This window comes from Lissotriton helveticus, chromosome 2_1, assembly GCF_964261635.1.
Source record: "Lissotriton helveticus chromosome 2_1, aLisHel1.1, whole genome shotgun sequence".
NCBI lineage: Eukaryota > Metazoa > Chordata > Amphibia > Caudata > Salamandridae > Lissotriton > Lissotriton helveticus.
Genome location: NC_136059.1, coordinates 1,524,671,251 through 1,524,693,646, shown reverse-complemented (window position 1 = coordinate 1,524,693,646; position 22,396 = coordinate 1,524,671,251). Strand labels below are relative to the sequence as shown.

The 22,396-nt window shown below is 46.2% G+C and overlaps 1 protein-coding gene across 2 annotated transcripts in view; it reads right to left on the bottom strand.

Annotated features, from left to right (window-relative positions):
• The window catches only part of LOC144818755 (uncharacterized), a 285,822-nt gene that overhangs the window by 30,212 nt on the left and 233,214 nt on the right, over positions 1 to 22,396 (bottom strand). For both annotated transcript variants that reach the window (XM_078676471.1, XM_078676472.1), the window contains exon 5: positions 5,121 to 5,237. In XM_078676471.1, the coding sequence (XP_078532597.1) occupies positions 5,121 to 5,237 (117 nt within the window). The remainder of the gene's footprint in view (positions 1 to 5,120; positions 5,238 to 22,396) is intronic.

Genomic DNA, 22,396 nt, shown 5'->3' with positions numbered 1-22,396 from the left:
AAACTTTTTTTGTATTTCTACAAATTGTATTATCCCCCCATTAGTGTCCATAAGATCTCCTATTTTCTTAACGCCCTTATCATTCCAATTCCTCATTATTCTATCTCTAAATATCCCCCCCGGAAGGGTTTCATTAGCCGTCAATCTAGTATATCTACTCAGTCTACCTATACCTAATTTTTTCCCCACACTTTTCCAGATTGTGTACACTGCTTTTAAAGTTTTAAACCTAGAAGGCTATTTATGAGAGGAAGGGGAGAAGGAAAAAGGAATTGGGAGAGGAGATATGGCAACCTATCACGGAGTGGAAGACTAGACAAAATAGGATGGGAATCGGGTAACAGGCTTATATTAGTATATACTCTTGTGTTAGTTTTGAAATTTGAGAAATTTGGTTAATGCTTTTTGTATAATTTGTTGTAGAGGAATGATGTTGCAAGATATGAATTATATTTATTTATTATTATTTACTATTTAGTTATTCTGATAAATACAATGTAAATATGCTCAGTGTTGTAAACTTGTGAACTGTAATAATGAGAGGGGTAAAATTGTTATGGATAAAAAATCATAATAAAAATATTTAAAAATAAAATAAAAAATTTGGTTGTGTTTGAGAAAAGAAATGACATTGAATAGCCTTTTCTTCCACATTCGCTGTTCCCCAGCAAAATTGCCTCATAGTTCACTTTACAGTCAAAGAAAAGTAAACAGCAATCCCCATGTTAAAAGAATGAGCAGCAGTTTGGCAGAAGAAATAGCCTAACATATGACCTCTGTCTTTGAACGCACAGCAAATGTGAGACTATAAAACAAAATTTAAAGATATCTTTATTGCTCATTCACCTTCTGAACTCCAGCATGGTTATTTGGAGGGTGCTTCAGTACCCCTGTACCACTACAACTCACTGCCAACTATTAAAGTGATTTACTCCTCCTTTGGGTCAAATATATATATATTTTTTAAAACCCTCACCAAGGAGATTTGTAGGGCTGGGCCAGTCTCTGTGAACTATTGAGCAATCTCGTTAACTTGACGTTTCATATCAGTTGAATTTTGGAATACTTCAGTAGTTGAAAAATTAGGCTTGCCTAAGCCATTACTGTTTTTGATCCAGCCAGCACTTTCTAATCGCCTCGTTTAGGTACTGTCAGTTAATGGAGACACAAATCTAGGTTCCAAATGTATGTCCCTATCTCAAAGATGATACTGAGTGTCATGTGCATATCGCATTACTGACAGATGAAATCAAGTTGGCATACTCAGCCAAAAGAGAAACAGATGCATTGAGAGACTGGTACGATGTAAAAGCTGAGAGTTCTTTTAGGAACTAACCAATAAAGCATTTGCTCGGCTTTAGAAGGATGAGGTGGTGTGAATAACACCACGAGGTTGATGTTTTATCTGATGGTGAAAACTGGTCCCCCTTTTGGAAGAAAAGAGGCTTAGGTCTTCAACATCAACTTGTCTGGAAACAAAGGTTATGTATGGCGGGTTGACAGTGAAGGTTTGCAGCCAGTTGTGTGAAGGTTTAAAGGGCGTGCACAGGAGGAATGCAATGACTAGATTCAAGTCCCACTAAAGCATAATGAAAGAAGTTGCAAAACTTTATAAAAAAGCATTACAACAGGTGATTTAAATTAAGATGGGTGATCTGGCAAACACAAGAAGGCCGAAAGAGCAGAGAAATAATATTTAACTGAGCGCAAGACAAGTTCTTGATGAGCAAAGGAAAACACAAAAAGCAACACTACGGAACGTTTGGCCTGAAGTGTGTCAATCTGCAGAGTATGGTGCTAAGCCACTCACCAGTCCAAACGGCAGGCGTATAACGATTTAGTGAAGGAGCGCCTGGCTGCCAAGATGAGGGAGGGAGGTCAAATGCAGTCAACTGCCGCTGATCAATCTCCAAGCATGGAGGTGAAAATTGTTCAGGCCTGAGTGCATGTTTTTGTCCTGCTGAGGCGACAGAAGATCCTCCTGAGGCAGAAACCTGATTGGAGGACAGGTGCTCAAGCACAGGAGTACTGAGTACTACATTCCCCAGGCCTAATCCAGTGCCCCCAGGATAACTGTAGCCTGATTATTCCTGAGCTTCTTCAGAACTCTGGGCAGGAGGTAGCAGCAGAAAAGCATACAGAAATCTCGAGCTCCACCCTAGGTTAAATGCCTCTCAGAGGGGGAGCAGCGTGTTTACTCAGTGGTGGTGAAAAGGTAGAGCCAAGGTTCTCCCCATTCACAGAAAATACCTTGCGCCACCTCTGGGTGTAATTGCCATTCGTGGTCTCCTGGGAATCAGTAGCTGAGTTTGTCCACCCTGGCGTTTAGAGATCTCACCAGGTGGTGTACCACCAGGAAAATCCCCAGGTATTCTGGCCACTCGCAGAGCCTTCTAATCCTCATCCACCCTGATTTTTGCAGTATCACAAGGCGATGGTGCTGTCTGTGAATACATGTACTAGCCTCCCTTTGAAAAATGCCTGGATAGCCTTTCTATGCCAGGTGGATGGTCCGCCCAAAGCAATCTGTAGTATAGAACACAATCTGCAGCACTGCAGCAATTCTGAATGGCTTGCATATGGTTGTGGTGTAAGTCATCTAGTACAGCAGGCACGACCTGAGGTAAGGAATCCCAAAGGGCAGGAGTATAGCAGCCCCATAGGCAGGTGGCGTTGACGGATTGCAAGGCCAGACTGGTTAAGTAGAACATCTGTTTCCCAAAGGTTTCAAGGCACTTGGATTCTCTATCCAGTGGGGTAGTAGGAAAGGCATTGGTGTTAACCTTACTCGTGGATGGCTGCACCACTAAGGTTTCCAGAGTCAAATGTGGCATTAGAAAGGCTGGATCGGGTGTTGGCGCAGCAAAATCTACCTGTTCACCAGGGGTCTGGAACATGTCTTTGCCCATGTCCCAAGAAGGGTGCCTGTGAGGGCCTCACTGAAGGTTAGTAGGGGCTATGTGTTAATTTGTCTGGGGTGGAGGTCTTCACTGATCATTAGTCCCCCCCCCCCCGCCACCCTAGCAGTCAAGAACTTCATCCGCCCTCTACACCACTACTGCGAGCGAGGCACTTTCTTCGGTAACTGACCCAGATGGAGAGATAAGCCTAGTGACTCGAGAAGTATCTAGGCCACTTAAAGCTCATCATACCAGTTGTCATCAGTATATGATTAAGCAAATTTGCCCCCTTCATCATAACCATCATTATTGGAATCTGTGCCACAAAGACTTTGGATGATTTGGGCCCTTCCTTGAGACAAGAGCTATGCATCAGAGGCTGAAGAGTTGTCAGAAGGCTGTCGCCCAGTAGGATCAGGCACAGACTCTGACGAAGTCGAAGTGAAGTCAGCCCAGAGCTGGAGAGTACCATTTGTTGGGCTTTGTCGCCCAGTATCGATATTGGCGTTGATGCTCCAGGGTCTGGCACAGGTTGTGGAATCAAGACCGATGTCACCATTTAAGCCTAAGCAGGCCTATAGAGAGAGGATCCAGAGATTTAAACAAACTCACTGGCAGAGTTCCAGGTCGAGGTTCTTGCTGTTCCTTGGGTCCCAGAAGCGTGTTAGACAGAGGCAGCAGCATGCAGAAGAAAGACAGCACAGCTTCACTGAACATGTCGATTTGCTCAAAGGCATGTCTATGGGCCGGGAAAGTTTGGTTTCTCATGGGACAAAACTCGGAATCAGCTCAGAAAAAGATCAAGTTTTGGAACGAGACCGAAGGGCACGTTTACGCACTCAATCCTTCTCAGGAGTTTAAAAGTGTAGGAAAGCGGCAGAGTCCTGTTTGGACTTCTTGTGACTGTTTCTGGACTTACCTGAAGATTTCATCCACGATGAATATCTGATATGGAAACAGGACAGTAACTTGGGACTTTGTATTTGGCAAGGCATAGTTGCTAAAGGTCTTTGAGTTGTGTTCCAACTCAAAGCACCAAAGACAAATCTAATGAGGATCTGCCACAGACATTTTGTTTGCAATGATTCCAACAAAATTTAAACACTGTTGTTTTAGGGGGTGACATTTCCTCTGCACATGCTAGTTTAGAGGTACATTTTGTAGGGAACTATTTTGTGGAGGGGCAAGGATTAGGTTTGGATCCACGGAAAGAAGGGAACTAATGCCTGTGTGCATGGGAGACGTTTAAGTGCTGCTCCACACTTCACTTCCAAAGTGGAATGATTTTGGTGGGTGAGCAGCACAACACCACATACTGGCAAGAGGGGGAACTGCTACATAATTTCCAGACTCAGACGTGAAGGCCTGGGGAATATTCAAAATATGAGGATTCTGTGGTTAGAAGTATCCATCAGACTAACAGCTATTACGAACATTAAATAAAGGAACAACTGTTGGATTTGCACTAGGGAAACTTTCTCTACAAACCAACTGATATATAATATAGTACTTAGGATAAACTGCTGGTTCATGTTAAACTGCCACCTACTCTCTCTGTTCCTCAGTGCTCTTCCAACAAAGGCTAAGCTTGCATGCTGCCTTCAAACGAAGTGGATACAGCAGACATTTTGTTTTCTTGTACTTTACTCCCCACTTGCGTTTATGTGTACCATGTGTTAAGTTTAATAATAACGGGCAGGAAAGAAACTCAGAATAATGGCTCTTACATGAAATGGTGCCTTATTGACAAATCGGAAGAAAAAAAAACTAACTCCATAGCATGTTCAATTTATTTACCGTGGGGCTAGCTAGATGTCGTAGTAGCTGTCCCTAGTTCTCTGTGTGGAACTCTTGTGATTTTACTAAAATGACTATCTGGATGTTAAACAAAAGTATGCTTTTGTTAGGTTTAGAAGAAGGACATTTATGACCACTGTGATCATTCAGATTTTGAAGCTATTTTGTTCCTTTTACATGTAATGAGTATCCTTTAAGAAACCTTGTAAAACGGTCAGAATCAAAATGAAAGTGGTGCCATTTTCTTTGAAGTAAGTGGGTCCAAGGTAATGTGAAGTCACTATGGAGATGTCAAAGGTCAGACAATGCCTCTTCTGCAGCACTAACGATTTTATTGAAATGGCGCCAATATGTCTCTGCTGAGAAGGATAAACTATTCATCCCTACCAACAATATAATCATACAAATGTTTTATTAATGTACCTGAGTAGAGACCAATACTTCTTTCTCCACTTTGTTGTGAGTCATGATCATCCATAAATATATCTTCTGGTTCATGCTTCCTCTTTGTAGGTATGTCAGTTCGAAGAGAAGGTAATCCTGTTAGATAAAGAAAAAATGGTTGGTCGAATTCTAAATACTGACTTAAGTTTTAGAGTACCAAAGATATTTCTTCCATGACAAGCTATAAATCAAAAAGTATGTGTTGACTCCTACAGTAATCAATTGAGTGCATGTGTTGGGGTGTGGATAAGCAACATGGCAGAGTAGACGTAGCCTCTGACCACTCTAGAAGGCCAGAGTGAAATCCTGCTCAATCTGCTGGCCTTAAGTGCAGAAAGTATACCGGGGGGTGTGCAAAGCCCCCAGACGATAATCGGTGCGCCACCCAACATCCAGATGCTTTTCAGCCATGCCATTCGGTGGCGGATGGATGGTGAAAGCAAGGGCTCATCCCCGGTCTAGACCCAGTGGCTTGGTCCAGGCCTGGTAACCTTGGGGCTGCGGTGCCTCGCCTGAGTGACTTGGAAGCCCAGGAGCTAGGAGGTGTGGCTTTTCCCCAGGCCTGTGAGATACTGTTTGGCTGGGCCCACTCTGGATTGCCTGTGACAGGGCCTGGAGCAGAAGTCGTGGCTGGCATGGAGAATAGGCCCTGGCGAGAAGCGGGCCGAAGGCCTTGAGACAGGGCTGCCATCCAGTCTGGGAGATGTGAGAGAGCTGAGCCCTCGGTGGATGGGGAGTGGGAGGGAAGGGAAGCCTGAATTTCCATGGCTGACCGGGGGGCAGTGTCTGAACTGCTGGGGACCCTGAAGCCGGATCGGCCCCAGGGAGGCACACAAAGTAAGGTGGAGGAGGTGAGGATGCGCTGCAGGGAGACAGTTGCATCTTGTTGGGAGGGCATGAGACCCTGGAGCACACAGTAAGGGCACAAATGTTGCCTGGTGCTGTGACGCCTGTGGCTCTAGCAGATCCTGGTTGCGGTTGCAGCATGAGCGGGGAGGCAGTCCCAATGGACCCTTGACTATCTCACGGTGTGTCTGGCAGTGCAACAACATTAATAGACCCTTGGTGGCACCCGGGAAGACAACGGAACACGCAGCAGAAGAAGGCTGGGGAAGATTTTGAGGCCTGTTTCACAGCAGGAAAGGTTGCGCCTGGCTGTGGTTGAAGGCTGAAATGTGGACATGGCCCTCTGCGAGAACTGAGGACGCTGCTATGCGGCTGCAGCAGGTACAGTGGCAAAGCTAAACACTTTGGAGTGGCCACAGAGGGATAAGCAGGCCCCCGCCTCCCGAGTCAATGGCCCAGGCGCCCAGGAGGACTCCCCCTGAGGAGGCTATGCCTGTGAGGGGGGAAAAGCCAGAATACTGATCTCAGCGCAGACTGAAGTATGGTATAGTAACTGGGGGTTACTACCCAAAATCTGGAGTGAACATGGGCAATGACAGGCGCCCTAAATTGCAACAAAACAACATGATCATCTAATATACAGCCCCTCCACCACATAACACGACATTCTGGGACCCAGGGGGGTCAGGAGCAAGGGGATGCCCCTGTAGAACCCTCTTGAGTGGGCATCATCGTAGTAATACAGAGCACCCGAGAGGCACTGGAGGGAAGTATAGCAGAAACTGCAACTGATTTGAACTTAGTATCCACAGACCTTCACAAAATGGCTGAGAGGGTTCACACAGTGGAATGTTAGGTGTCTGTCAGATTTCACAGGTAAAGAGCTTCTGATCTGAGACCTTGGACGACATGATGATCTTAAAGTCCAGTTCTTAACTGTTCTTGTCTGCCTGAGATACGGGTGACCCCTTCCGGTAGCTACGATACTGCCGACACATTTAGCGCGTAAGCAGATAGGGCCTTTCATAAGGTGCCCCACGAGGAAAAACCCTAAAAAGAAAAAACCTCTGGAGAAGATGATGAGGTTCCAGATGACGAAGACTGAGATATGGAGCCCAGTAGACAGGAAGAGGACACAGGAGTTCCACCAGGAACACAGGCGAGAAGGAGGACATCGACAGGGAAGAAGAACCAGTCAGGAGGAGCAAGGAACTAGCAGAAGAGTAAGCACAAACAGGAGCAAAGAATCAACAGAAGCAAGGAAAACACCAGCACGGGCAAAGAATCAACAGGGGCGCAGAAATACACCAGCAGGAGCGATAAGTGTAGCAACGCAAGGGAAAAGGAGAAACCCACCCCTTATGAAATGATTACGCACTTGTATAGCACACGACTACCCGTAGGCATCACGGCGCTTTGTACGAATACCGCCGAGGAACCCTTCCTGGCCTTTCCCTGTGAGGAGCCCACTCCTGGGCACCCCCAAGGTGAAGTCAGGCATCCACAGCGTTGTTGGGGCCGTTGTAGAGATTAAGCAAGCTATTGCCCAGAGGTGCAGAGTGGGACTCATGATTAGAATAGGCACCGAGGCGAGATTTATCAGGTCGGAGGAAATTGAGCCTGAGACCCGCCGAGGCGGCAATTGAACCCTGGTCCCGGCCAGACTACTGCATCAGTGTCTGCCGCTCTAACCATTAAGCCACACTTCTCTACTATATACTTCCTGAGCAGGACGTTGCATCAGCAAACTACCACAACCATTCTAAACTGGGAAGAGACCTAAGGGTAAGAAGGAACAGTCTCCATTATACTTTGGAAAGACTATACCAGAGCTACTTTGCAGTAATTCTGGGAAGGAGAAGGAAGAGTATGATGTCCACCATTGTGGCCCCCAAGGAGAGGACCATCAGAGGCCACACCAGTGGGCTAGCGCCAGGAGGAAGGGCCCTAAGGCCTGTGCGGCGGCCCACTGACAGTACTGCTGCCCTGCAGTTAAGAGGAGCATGTGTCCCGCTCAATTCAGTGTGACAAGAGTGAGCCTATTTGGCAGGTGCAAACTGGCATGCAATGCAACAGGTGTCGGCTCTACAAACTGAGATGCTAGAGCTAAATACACATGCAACCTCTCAGCATTTGATGATTGCTCAACTGGATGAAAGGGCAGAAGATGCAGAAAAGCGATCCCGCCAAAATAACTTGAGATTCCTTGGCTTCCAAGAGAGAGCATAGGGGTCCTTCTTGGAGAGATGGATTTGGAATGCGCTGAAACCGAAAGCACAATATGAGGTTTTTATCCTGAAGTGAGTCCATATGGCCCTGATGCCTCCACCGAACACACCCTCCAGGGCCCTGAATGCAATGGTCCTCAATTATAGGGATCGGGCTTGCATTCTGCGGGCAGCCAGGGAGGCTGACCACTTGGCCTTTGAGAATAATGCTATCTCCGTCTATCCAGATTACACAAGGAGAGTGCAAACGCAACAAAAGTCCTATATGGAAGTGAAAGCCAAACTTTAAATACTGAATCTTCGATACATGTTGTTATTCTTGGCCCATTTCAAAGTAATTTTCCAGGGTAGAGACCACTTCTTTGACACTCCTGATGAGGCAAGAATAAAGCTGGAGGTGTTGCATTAAACTGGACGGGGACCAGGGAGCCCCAATCGTTCAGTTTAGCGGGTTTGCAGTGGCAAATCATGAGTGGCAGGCACCGGAGACGATCTAAGAGCCACAATTAGCACAAATGGCACGATAGGGAGAATTATGATTCTGCACCAGAGGACTAGAACCCCCTAGACCAGAACACTGATTCTGACCAAGAGCAGTCTGTGGGAGAACTTACTGAGGAGATTGATCCCTTGCCAGTGAGTGACAATGGCACACTGGGAGTATCGTCCCCTTGGTGAGATGAGGGGAGTTCCCTGGCAGCCAGGTGGGGGGGAGAGGATATAGGGCCAGATGCATCAAAGGGTTTTGCCCATTCTGTGTCTATGGGAAAATGTGTTGATGCATATGGCCCATAGCTCCTGGACTCTGCTGTTGGACATAGATAAATATCATGCATGAACAGGCAGTGGCAGGAATAATGGGGCTGCAGGAGGTCGGTGGATGGGATTTTGAGCCCTGGTTATTGGGGCATATAGCGGCACAGTGCACCCCCATACCCTGCTAAAGAGAAGACAGTGATTAGATTGGTGCCACTCTGGAATTATACCATGGGGTGGATGGGGTTAGCGTACGGGCCCACAAGCTGTAAAAATTGTGTTAGCATTTAGTTACAAGAGGGTGGGAGGGAAATGGTACACGGGGACCTATATTTCGCATCCTAGATGTTACACCATGACTGGATCCCAGTTGGGGATGAGGGTAGGTCTGCCCAGAGGGAGGGGGGAAAACAGGAGGGTTTGGGGGAAAGGGGTTGTTGGGAGAACTTAAAGTTTGTTGGAAATAGCAGTTGAGGTGCATTGGCACTGCTCAGGAAATACTGGGGTGGGAGACAGGAGGAAGCGGGCTACCCCCCTACAGAAGGGCCATTCACCAACTCCAGTGGTGTAAGATGAACAGAACAGCAGTAACAGGGAATGAGCAGGCCTGAACAAATGTCCAAAGAGGTACCACATGGACTCCTATTTGCAGAGGTACAAGATGCAGGTGGTACTCCTCCAGGAGACACACCTGCTGTGAGCTAAGGTTCAGCACCTGGAAAGTCGGTGGAGAGGACACCTCTACATAACCAGGTATTCAAAGTATGCCTGTGGGGTGGTGACCTGGATCGTGGCAAGGGTCCCCTTCCTATAACAGGAGGTGAACTCAGACTCTCAAGAAAGGTTCATAATCATTGTGGGCGTACTGGGCAGAATAGACATCTGTATAGTGAATCCCTATGCATCTAACACTGATGACAAAGAGTTCTACCAGGGAATTCTGAGGTTAGTGGCCCTGTATCTCTATTAGCACTCGGTGTGGGTTGGGGACTTCAACTGCATGCTTGATTGAAACCTTGACAAATCTCCCCCCAGACAGGGCTATAAACCCAAGATGGAGGCCTCCCTCCAAGAGGTAACGGAGAGCCTGAACCTAATTGAAATCTGGCATCACCATCACCCGGCTGACAGCAGGTTTTCCTATTACTCCACTGCACATGGGTTCGCAGAAGGCTTGATACGTTACTGGGCAGGGCGGATGATATAGACATGTTCCAACACTCAGCATATCTGAACCGTTATTGATCTGATCACTCCCCCTTTTGGTCACACTACTTTCTAGATGGACGAGACTGAAAATTCCACTTTGGAGGCTCCGCACAGAGGCGCTGAAGGACGTTGAATTCATAGATCAAGTGAATAACTTTACTAACTTCTTCCAGGAAATGGCACATACCACTGAGAGTACACTAATCGAATTGGAGGCTTACAAGGTGGCAATACGGAGAAAGTGCATGGAGTACATCCATGGGGTGCGGGCGCAGCTGGAGCTCACAGACTTAGAGAGACAGCTGGCAAACGGGAACAGTCACTATATCCCAGACCCTGAGGCCTGCAGATGACATGGGCAGTTAAAACGGTAGGTTGGAAACAGATGGACCTGCCTTGATAAATATTTCCACACACAGTATCTGCAATGAATGTTTAAGGAAGGAGCTAAGACACACAGGATCCTGGCTTGGCTGTTAAAGACGTAACAACCCCAATCCCATATTCTTTCACTGCGGGGGAGGATGGGACATGCATAGTGACATGTGATCGGATTAACAAAGCCTACGTGGAGTTCCTGCAGGAGGGCTTAATACATAGGCCACTGACAGCTTCAGGGGAGATAGAGGAGTACCTTCAGGGGACAGCACTGCCCAGGCTCTGCCAGGAGCAACAAACACTCCTGGAGTCCCTGTTGATGGGAGAGGAGAGGTGGGAGGTACTTATGGACATGAAACGGGATAAGACACCCGGAACAGATGGACTTACAGCGGAGCTGTATCAACTCTTGCCAGATGGCGAGCTGGAAAAGCTGCTGGTAATGATTATGGTTGTGGGAGTGACAGGGGAATTGCCCTAAAGTATAAGAGAAGCAAAAATATACTGTTGCCCAAAAATAGGAAGGACACTATGGATCTAATATTATATAGACTTTTCTCCATGCTTAACACCGATCACAAAATACTTGAAGAACTTGGTAAATTTCGCTCTCAGGGAATACTTACTAATATAACAAGAACTTGGCACAAGACTCTGAAAATATGAAAAAGACATCTTTATTAAACAATTAAGTGAGGCTACGTCACCCAACTGCCTTAGCAATTGAATGAGGCAGTCTGCTGAATGGTCTCAGCACAGACCTTTTATACCATTTATTATGCCCTAGGCACACATTTTCTCTTTGTAGTACATTATTGTTGGTCACTCCCAGGAAGTGCACACAAAGCACTGTATGATGACAAACCCACTTTTCAGTTTGTCCAGCCCAAAATTAATCATCAAACAAACCCATAATAAACATTCTTCTTTAGACAAGCTGGACAAGACCCATAATGAAAAGGCCCGCAGCCCACATCATAAATAGACCATAAAGAAGGAACAGAAACAGATAGAGCAAGATAAAGGGGTGTGTGCGTGTACAATAAACATTGCAATGTCCTGCTCTTTGATCTCTATCTGACCAGCTGCTTAACAAGGAACTGGCTCAACGAGGTCAGCCTCGGGCAAGGGAGTCAGCTTTCGCCAGGTCATGCAGGAGTCAGCACAAACCCATGCTAAGGTTATGTCCTTAAATACTTGTTCTGCCACAGTGAGGGCCTACTGTAAGGGCAATCCACAAAATGGCTGCCGTTCACAAAATGGAAGCCAAGGGTACCAGGATGAAAATGACTATTTCGAGGTGAAATCGTTACTGGAATATGACGAAAATGCTTATACATAGTGTACTAGCCATTCTCGGTCTTTTGATACCAAAATCGTCATGCTACGACAAAGTTTATTACACGAGTCCAGAATTTTCAGTACCACAGACGCTCCTTTTGCCCTTACATAGGCAATAACCTATACTCACGCTAGTCTGAGTCCAGGTCTATATTTATCAAATCATCAAGATGTTGCTGGAGCATAATCCTATTACTTAGCGACTTCGGGACAGGTCTCCTTACACACGCAGTAGCACAAAGGCCATATATGGCAGGACCAAATAGGGAATGCCTCTATCTGTAGTATGTCGTACAAGACCACACACCCAACAATTAGTGATGTTCACTACTAACTGGTGTCGATGCAGAAACTGTATAACAAGACTTATCAGCAAACTCTGACCTCCTAACTAGTCCATGTTCAGGTAAAATCTGGAAAGTATGCAATGAAGTAGAAGTAGGAAGAGACATAGGTTGGGAGGTGGGTACAGATGTGAATTGGGCAGCAAAAACAATCCCACCCATAAAAGACAATGCCATGTTTAAAAAACACTAGAAAATACGTCATTAAGAACATATAGACAAAGTAGTGACCGCTATTACAAATTAAATCGTAATTTTTCACAACCCTAAGCAAAAGGTAGATCCTAAAATTATCTAGTAACAATGTAGGTTTTCCTATGCATTTTCTGTAATTTATTATATGTTCAAGTGAAACAGTGGTGACCCTCATTAATGCTCTGAGGTGAAAAGGGGATACTCTTCCACAGGAAATGGACTTTATTCTGCTTCTACTAAACAGAATACTACTTAAAAATAATGCCAGTTGAATAATAAAATCATTCTCCTAAGACTTAGTCTATACAATCACACTGAAACCTCTTGTGAAACCAACTATGCCCAGAGTCTGTTCAAAAAGCCTCTCTGGCAGACTTCTATTGTCCAATCAAGTCTGCTCCCGTTGTTGCATGGGCCTTTGGATTCAGGCCTCCCATGCTCTTGATGTTAATATCCGTTGGAGTGCCCTCCTGGCAAACACTCATAGCTCATTCACAAAGTCTCAATGTCTCAAGGCAGTGCACCGTATCTCTCCTCTGCGGCAGACACTACAGATATTGTGCTCTTCTCGTGCAGACCCGGGACCATTCTCAGACTCCAACACTCATCATTCAGTGTCAGAGGACGCTCAGGCCGCTCTTTCATGGGCACCAGAATGGAGTGCCTTTTGCCACTCTTGGATCCTCCGGTGCACTGCACTTCCGTTGAAGCAAGGGGAAACAAGCATTGAAAATGCAATAGGTCTCGCAATAGAAGAGTTTCACATTTTTCGTTTTGCAAATGGGTGAGTGGCGTTGCGTGGGTGAGTGGCGTTGCGTGGGTGAGTGGCGTTGCGTGGGTGAGTGGCGTTGCGTGGCTGAGTGGCGTTGCGTGGCTGAGTGGCGTTGCGTGGCTGAGTGGCGTTGCGTGGCTGAGTGGCGTTGCGTGGCTGAGTGGCGTTGCGTGGGTGAGTGGCGTTGCGTGGGTGAGTGGCGTTGCGTGGGTGAGTGGCGTTGCGTGGGTGAGTGGCGTTGCGTGTGTGAGTGGCGTTGCGTGTGTGAGTGGCGTTGCGTGTGTGAGTGGCGTTGCGTGTGTGTGTGGCGTTGCGTGTGTGTGTGGCGTTGCGTGTGTGTGTGGCGTTGCGTGTGGCGTTGCGTGTGGCGTTGCGTGTGTGTGTGGCGTTGCGTGTGTGTGTGGCGTTGCGTGTGTGTGTGGCGTTGCGTGTGTGTGTGGCGTTGCGTGTGTGTGTGGCGTTGCGTGTGTGTGTGGCGTTGCGTGTGTGAGTGGCGTTGCGTGTGTGAGTGGCGTTGCGTGTGTGAGTGGCGTTGCGTGTGTGAGTGGCGTTGCGTGGCTGAGTGGCGTTGCGTGGCTGAGTGGCGTTGCGTGGCTGAGTGGCGTTGCGTGGCTGAGTGGCGTTGCGTGGCTGAGTGGCGTTGCGTGGCTGAGTGGCGTTGCGTGGCTGAGTGGCGTTGCGTGGGTGAGTGGCGTTGCGTGGGTGAGTGGCGTTGCGTGGGTGAGTGGCGTTGCGTGGGTGAGTGGCGTTGCGTGGGTGAGTGGCGTTGCGTGGGTGAGTGGCGTTGCCTGGGTGAGTGGCGTTGCGTGGGTGAGTGGCGTTGCGTGGGTGAGTGGCGTTGCGTGGGTGAGTGGCGTTGCGTGGGTGAGTGGCGTTGCGTGGGTGAGTGGCGTTGCGTGGGTGAGTGGCGTTGCGTGGGTGAGTGGCGTTGCGTGGGTGAGTGGCGTTGCGTGGGTGAGTGGCGTTGCGTGGGTGAGTGGCGTTGCGTGGGTGAGTGGCGTTGCGTGGGTGAGTGGCGTTGCGTGGGTGAGTGGCGTTGCGTGGTTGAGTGGCGTTGCGTGTGTGAGTGGCGTTGCGTGTGTGAGTGGCGTTGCGTGTGTGAGTGGCGTTGCATGTGTGAGTGGCGTTGCATGTGTGTGTGGCGTTGCGTGTGTGTGGCGTTGCGTGTGTGTGTGGCGTTGCGTGTGTGTGTGGCGTTGCGTGTGTGTGTGGCGTTGCGTGTGTGTGTGGCGTTGCGTGTGTGTGTGGCGTTGCGTGTGTGAGTGGCGTTGCGTGTGTGAGTGGCGTTGCGTGTGTGAGTGGCGTTGCGTGGGTGAGTGGCGTTGCGTGGGTGAGTGGCGTTGCGTGGGTGAGTGGCGTTGCGTGGGTGAGTGGCGTTGCGTGGGTGAGTGGCGTTGCGTGGGTGAGTGGCGTTGCGTGGTTGAGTGGCGTTGCGTGTGTGAGTGGCGTTGCGTGGTTGAGTGGCGTTGCATGTGTGAGTGGCGTTGCATGTGTGAGTGGCGTTGCATGTGTGTGTGGCGTTGCATGTGTGTGTGGCGTTGCATGTGTGTGTGGCGTTGCGTGTGTGTGTGGCGTTGCGTGTGTGTGTGGCGTTGCGTGTGTGTGTGGCGTTGCGTGGGTGAGTGGCGTTGCGTGGCTGAGTGGCGTTGCGTGGCTGAGTGGCGTTGCGTGGCTGAGTGGCGTTGCGTGGCTGAGTGGCGTTGCGTGGCTGAGTGGCGTTGCGTGGCTGAGTGGCGTTGCGTGGCTGAGTGGCGTTGCGTGGCTGAGTGGCGTTGCGTGGGTGAGTGGCGTTGCGTGGGTGAGTGGCGTTGCGTGGGTGAGTGGCGTTGCGTGGGTGAGTGGCGTTGCGTGGGTGAGTGGCGTTGCGTGGGTGAGTGGCGTTGCGTGGGTGAGTGGCGTTGCGTGGGTGAGTGGCGTTGCGTGGGTGAGTGGCGTTGCGTGGGTGAGTGGCGTTGCGTGGGTGAGTGGCGTTGCGTGGGTGAGTGGCGTTGCGTGGTTGAGTGGCGTTGCGTGTGTGAGTGGCGTTGCGTGTGTGAGTGGCGTTGCGTGTGTGAGTGGCGTTGCGTGTGTGAGTGGCGTTGCGTGTGTGAGTGGCGTTGCGTGTGTGAGTGGCGTTGCGTGGCTGAGTGGCGTTGCGTGGCTGAGTGGCGTTGCGTGGGTGAGTGGCGTTGCGTGGGTGAGTGGCGTTGCGTGGGTGAGTGGCGTTGCGTGGTTGAGTGGCGTTGCGTGGTTGAGTGGCGTTGCGTGGTTGAGTGGCGTTGCGTGGTTGAGTGGCGTTGCGTGGTTGAGTGGCGTTGCATGTGTGAGTGGCGTTGCATGTGTGAGTGGCGTTGCATGTGTGAGTGGCGTTGCGTGTGTGAGTGGCGTTGCGTGTGTGAGTGGCGTTGCGTGTGTGAGTGGCGTTGCGTGTGTGAGTGGCGTTGCGTGTGTGAGTGGCGTTGCGTGTGTGAGTGGCGTTGCGTGTGTGAGTGGCGTTGCGTGGCTGAGTGGCGTTGCGTGGGTGAGTGGCGTTGCGTGGTTGAGTGGCGTTGCATGTGTGAGTGGCGTTGCATGTGTGAGTGGCGTTGCATGTGTGAGTGGCGTTGCATGTGTGTGTGGCGTTGCATGTGTGTGTGGCGTTGCGTGTGTGAGTGGCGTTGCGTGTGTGAGTGGCGTTGCGTGTGTGAGTGGCGTTGCGTGGGTGAGTGGCGTTGCGTGGGTGAGTGGCGTTGCGTGGGTGAGTGGCATTGCGTGGGTGAGTGGCGTTGCGTGGGTGAGTGGCGTTGCGTGGGTGAGTGGCGTTGCGTGGGTGAGTGGCGTTGCGTGGGTGAGTGAATGGTTAGCTGTTGCTTATGCGACGTATAGCACTTAATACTAAAGTAGGCAGACCTTCTTAGCCTTTGTGAGAATAATAGCAAAATAAAAATAAAAACCAGATCAAGTCAAGGACGCAAACGGCACCATGCTATTGTTTATTTACTCAGATGATTTGCATAAAAATGTAACTTGTGAGCACGTTTCTCTAACTCTCCAATAATCCCATTACAACACTTTGTACAAATGAGATTGGGACTCATCCTTCCGAAGTCGAGAAAAATGTGCAACGCTGTGTTGTAGTTAATTTTTTTAATTAACAAAATGCAAATAATGTGGAGAGATTTCAAGTGATTCAGGAATGGGCGCCCTTGTAAAGAGAAAGTACGGCCGGCCTGGGCAGTGATAGGGGAGGAGGGAGGAGAAATGCGAGTCACTGCAGCAGCAGCCTTTGATGTGCCTGCCGGCCGGCCGTGAATAATTAGGGGGTGAGAAATGCGCTCGGAGGGCTGCCTTTGATGTGGTAATGCGAGGCAGGCGGCTGGTGGCATTGTGCACGCGCTTTTTAGGGCTTGCGCAAGCGCAATGACCTAAAAAGCACATGCACTTGAAGGAATCGCCAGTGGAATCGCCAGTGGTGGATAAACACTGGATAAGCCCCTATAGAGCTTCGCCAGCTATGCGCTGAAGCGCATCAGCAGGCGAGCCCTAAAAAAGGGGTGCGGGGCCAAAACTCAGGCCAAGGGGCTCAAGGAACTGCACACTGTCAGAGGTTAACCAGCACATAACAGGCGCTCTTTTGCACTGAAATCTCAAGGGACTGCACACTGTCAGAGGTTAACCAGCACATAACAGGCGCTTTTTTGCACTGAAATCTCAAGGGACTGTGGCAAAACCAGCTCCTTCTTCTTTTCTGATGTTGAACGCCTTCTGATGAAGCAAGTGCGATGCTTTAAACAGTTCATTGTACAACAAGGGGACTGCAAACAGGTGGCCTGCGATCTTCAAAGGAGTGGCCGCACGCCATGGGACAATTCTGCGTTGAAATACACTGTCATTCTTAAAGGCAATACAAAAACAAAGGCAATAGGCAAAACAGTGCCTCTAGGCTCTTCAATTGGGTTTCCGTGTGAGAGCATATCTTTCATCATCATAGCGACATGGGAATTCTATCTGAATGGATGTCCTCACACATAGTGGCATCGTCTAATTGGGTAAACACATTTTATCTCAATTATTACATATAAGTGTTCCTAAAATCCTCATCTAGAACATCTCAAAAGCGGGATCACATACATATTATCATAATAATTGTGCATCAGGTGGGACTATGCAATGCAAAAGCTAATGATCAAGATGTGGGAACAAAAGACAAGAACTAGAGAGTCCTGGTATTTCCATTATTTAAAATACATCTGGTTCATTAAAATTAAAGCAGCAGAAAAAGGAACTAAAAACCAAATTAGAATAGGCATTGAATTTGTCATTTTAAAAAAAACGTAATGTGTCTCCTATTGTGGTGGAAAGCTTATCTTACTATAGTATTGAGTCAGTTAATCAGTCCTACCAGTCCTAACAGTTAGACTGGAAAAACATCAGAATAGGCCTAAAGAAAATTCTTAGAAACTAGTCTAGTTATGCAACAGGGAATTATACATAAAATGGGGGCCCATGGTACATTACTGCAATCTGAAAGTGCGAACCTGAACACACTAATAATAAATAAAAGTTGACTGGTGAAAGGAATACGGAAAAGAGAATAGGACACAGCTAAAATCCCCAATAACTAGGCCTGATGTGCTTGGGTGATAGTCAGGCATGTGACAAAAAATGAAACCTGGTTTCTTTTATGGTCCAGAGCCATAGGAAGGCCACTTAGGAAGCAGAATAAAAGTGACTAATGTGATATAGAAATTAGGTCACCATGTACAAGAGTCACAAATCTATAATTTATCCTTACGTCCAATCATGATATATAATTTTAGGGCTGCCTGTTCCTTACAGAAAAGGGCAGTATCGTGACTACAAATGACACAATTTGCTGTTTATTTTTCTTCAATACTTATAGCCAAATTTGACATACACTGGTGAAGTGTTGTCTGTCTGGTTCACAATATGAAAAAAGGAAAAATCATATCTGTGAATTTTAGTATCAGCGAAAATGTTACCCAACTGTTGACAGCGACACGTATCGTCATACATGTCACAACAACACGGGTGAAAATTTTAATAATTTCTTAAGCAGCAACATACAACATAAAACATGCAAAAACGCACAAAACGGACATCAAGCCATCAGATATACTCGCTGTAAAACGTAGCATATATAAATGACGGTGACGTATAATACCGTGTAAGGATACCCTCCTGTTTGACAGTAGATCACCAATAGTTGGTATCTGCTGTCAAATACAACTTTTGGACACATAGAACCAGCAAGACCAATTCATGATAGAACAAAATACACAAACATGAAAAACGCATGGACATTTCTTTTCAAAGGAGTTGCGCCAAAAAAAAATCTAATTTCAACCAACCAAACTCACGTGTCTTGAGCCCCCACAATCCATGAATGATCTGTGAGCAGAAACGAAAAGGAAGAAAAAAAAAATACACAGCACACAAAAGAGAGACATATACAATATGTATAGATAATACATATAATAAAACAGACATCAATTGTAACTTTTAAGCAGAAGACAAAACATGATACATATTAACAAACACAAAAATAAATTTCCATTACTTAACTGTTACCATCTTGTCAGTCACCTTGCAACATGAAGCCTTTTTAACTTTTAGAGGTAAAATCCTTTTCCTGACACCTAAAATTAGCCTTGTGCCACCATCTCCATGATAAAAAAAAACTTCTTACTTGGCAAATCGTTCTTACTTATTCATGTAGGCTTCAAAATTTTAGTAAAAGGCTGCATCCTATTTTTTGTCTAAGACTTAATGCAACACTTCGTTTTCTGTCAAATTAAAAACGACTAGCAGACATTATTTTTTTTAGAGCAGAAATACAAATGTCATGATGGGACTTTTAAAGAAACCTTTCAAGAAACCTTTTTTTTATATTTCCCTTTGGAATTAAGTCTTTAACTTTAAACCAGAAATTCCACCTTTCAGATGCCTGTTTAGCAGGTTATTCTGCATTTCACAGAGACAAGGCTCGAATTTAAAAGGTCACATTGTCAACATGACAATGACAGAAGGCCTACTACATTTACTGTGAAGGGTTCACACATACCAGTTTTTAGAACAAATGCTTGCTACCACCCTATACAATGGTACTCATTTTAAACACCTAACGTCTAAATGGGCCCTGCTAAAGTTAGAACCTTCAATCCTGATATTAAACACAAAGTTTTGCACCGGGCACATTGGCTCACCGAGTTATGAAAAACAATCTCAATAACAACCAGCAAGTTTGTATTATACCCAAATGTATGCATTTACTGAAGCCAGAGACACTTTCACTATGGTAAATGACAAGAATCTGTATTAAAAACCCATTTAACTCAATTTCGACTTATCTTTGGGGCACTTAAAAATAAATATCCTATAATTGTTTTACATATTAATCATCCTCAGGATGTTCTTTACACGTTACAGATATTTGACATTAGTCATATCTCATGTAAATCCTTGGAAAAGTGAGTTTTTTACGCCTGCGCCAAGTGAAAACCAACATGCAAATTACCTAATTACACCTTAACACATAACTTAAATCAAATTTTAATACTAGGAGGTCATAGTATGAGTATTAAGCTTTATAAATATCAAAAAACGATTTTAAAAAGCATTTATTTTTTTCTCAAATAATTTTTCCATAATTAATAATTTTTCGTTCAATGAAACCAATTATCTGTTTTTATGATAACTCCACATATAAAGGTAAGCTGCTTCCCTTTCCTAGCATTTTTAGATGCATTCATTTATGCACCAACGCACAAAAAGCCTAACTTAAAACATGACATTGTTCGCGCCATTTTTAAAAGGCAATCAGTATTTAGCAAAAGAACCAAAAATATACTTTTGAAAAAGATGTTTTAAGAGAGGAAAACCGTATTTGGAATGTTTTCCAGTGATACAAAGTGATGAACCTTATTTTTGTAACCCTCTAAAACACTATTCTGAAATGAAAAAAAAAAAATCCAACTGTGCTAAGTCCTGGGCTAAATAAACACTCCAATGCTATTTATGGCCTTCGAAAAACAACATCTGCTGCCTTAAGGCGGGAAAGGCTGAAACCTGAAAGAGTGCTGAAACCTGAGCACGCTTTCAGTTTTACTGAAAACAGACATTTCAAGTTGCGCGTGCAAAAAGATGCATTTAAATCTAGCAAGAAAAAATTCACTTTTTTTTTTAAAGTGTTTGCCTTTTTCATGTACTACACATGTAAGTGAAAAAATGCTATAAATTTGTTTCGCTACAAAAGACACAATTATTTTTGAGGCCCTTCGTATTCCTAGTGAATGTGAATTTTAACTTATCTGTTTTAAGCATTTAACAGTTTGCACATATGCGTTTTTGCTTAGTCTGAAAATTAAATAGCAACACATAGCGATTTTTAGCATGTGACATAGAAAATTACTGGAGTGTTATTTAATTTCTACTTAATATTTAATTAATCTGACATTTTACTTAACAGACTGAAAACATTAAGAAACCTTCAAACACATTGAGCTTATTGCAGACATAAAGAGAAAAGATTTAAACACTCAGGACACACAATACAGCGCTGTAAGCTATTACTGAAGTTACACTAATGAGAAAAACCACATAGACATTATAAACACACATTGAACCCACAAATCGACACTCAGGACGAAAACAAAGCCATTTGTAAATACTAGCTGTAAGTCATATTTACAAGAAGCACGTTGCAATAGGGTTCCAAAAGACTGCAAAAACCATAGCCCAACAGACTGCTGTATGTGCATGAAGCCACAATACACTTAATTCACTAACTTTGGCTGGCAGAACACCAAAAATCGTTCTGCATATCTCATTCATAAAATTGCGCAGAACAAAGGATCCTTGTTTTGTATTATGACATATTTTAATTCCCTGGGGATACAAAATCACCAAGGAAGAAATATGTTTTTAAATCTAAACCTATATCCCCTTTAGGGGAAGCCGGCTAATCCGAACGTATACAAAGTTGGCCAACACAAATCTCCAAATTCGCTAAGATCAGGCATCTTATAGCTCACTAATCTAGCTTCATACTTCAAGGGGCTATCTCTATCGATATACTCGTAAATATACAAGACCCTCGGTTTTTGAAAATTGCAATATTCAAATAAAACTAAGGACAAATCAAACTAAGAACCAATCAAAATCAAAGAATCAAAGAACAAAGGACTGGGAGCGACCCACTTAAACTTAACTCTTACTTTTACTAATCAAAATATTATCCAGATTCTAACTGTCAAGTGCTACATGACCTAATGGTCTTTTTAACCAGAATTTTCAGTACCACATACTCTGCAAAATCCTTGCCAGCAGGCTGATGCAAGTGGTCTGAACGATCATACATCCGGACCAAACCGGGTTTATCCCAGGGAGGCCATGTACAACCTTCGGCGCCTGAACCACATCACACACATGCTTGCTGCAACTACAGACAGGTGGTGGCGTCCCTGGATATAGAAAGGGCATTTGACACAGTGGGGTGGCAGTACCTGTGGGCAGTTATACAGCACATGGGATTCAGCCCCAAATACATGGAATGGGTGAGACACTTATACTCGCAAACAATGGTTCCGGTACTGGGGGACTAATTATCGACCCCTGGGAAGGGGCACACAGCAGGGTTGTCCTCTATCTCCTATATTATTTGCTCTCGCAATGGAGCAGCTGGCTAGGGCGCTTCATACCAGGCTTGGCCCATGGGGGTCCATCTGGGTGACAGCCCACATGTGGTGTCCCTGTACGCCATTGATGCACTGATCTATTTACGGGACCCGGAACAGTCGGTCCTGCTTCTGTTGGAGGAATTCAGCAAATTTGCTGCTGTCTCTGGGATGCACACGAACAGGGCAAAGACCAGACTGTTTCCCCTGGTGTGACTGGCGCAAGGAGACACAGAATTCCCACTGCAGCTGGGGCTAGCCTGGGAACTGGAGGCTTTTACATATTTAAGGATCTGGATAGTGCGAGACCCGAAAGCTCACTATGCACTCAATATGGAGAGGATGGTGGAGGAGTTGGCTCGATTGGTTGAGTTCTGGAAGACACTTCCACTTTCTGTGATGGGCGAAATCTCTGTGGCAAAATTTTTTTTCTAGCCGTGTTTTCTCTATGTGCTGCAGAACAAAATGTGCCCAATCCCTCCCACAACCTTTGTACAGCTGGACAGATTGTTAGGCCACCTGTTTTGGGCAG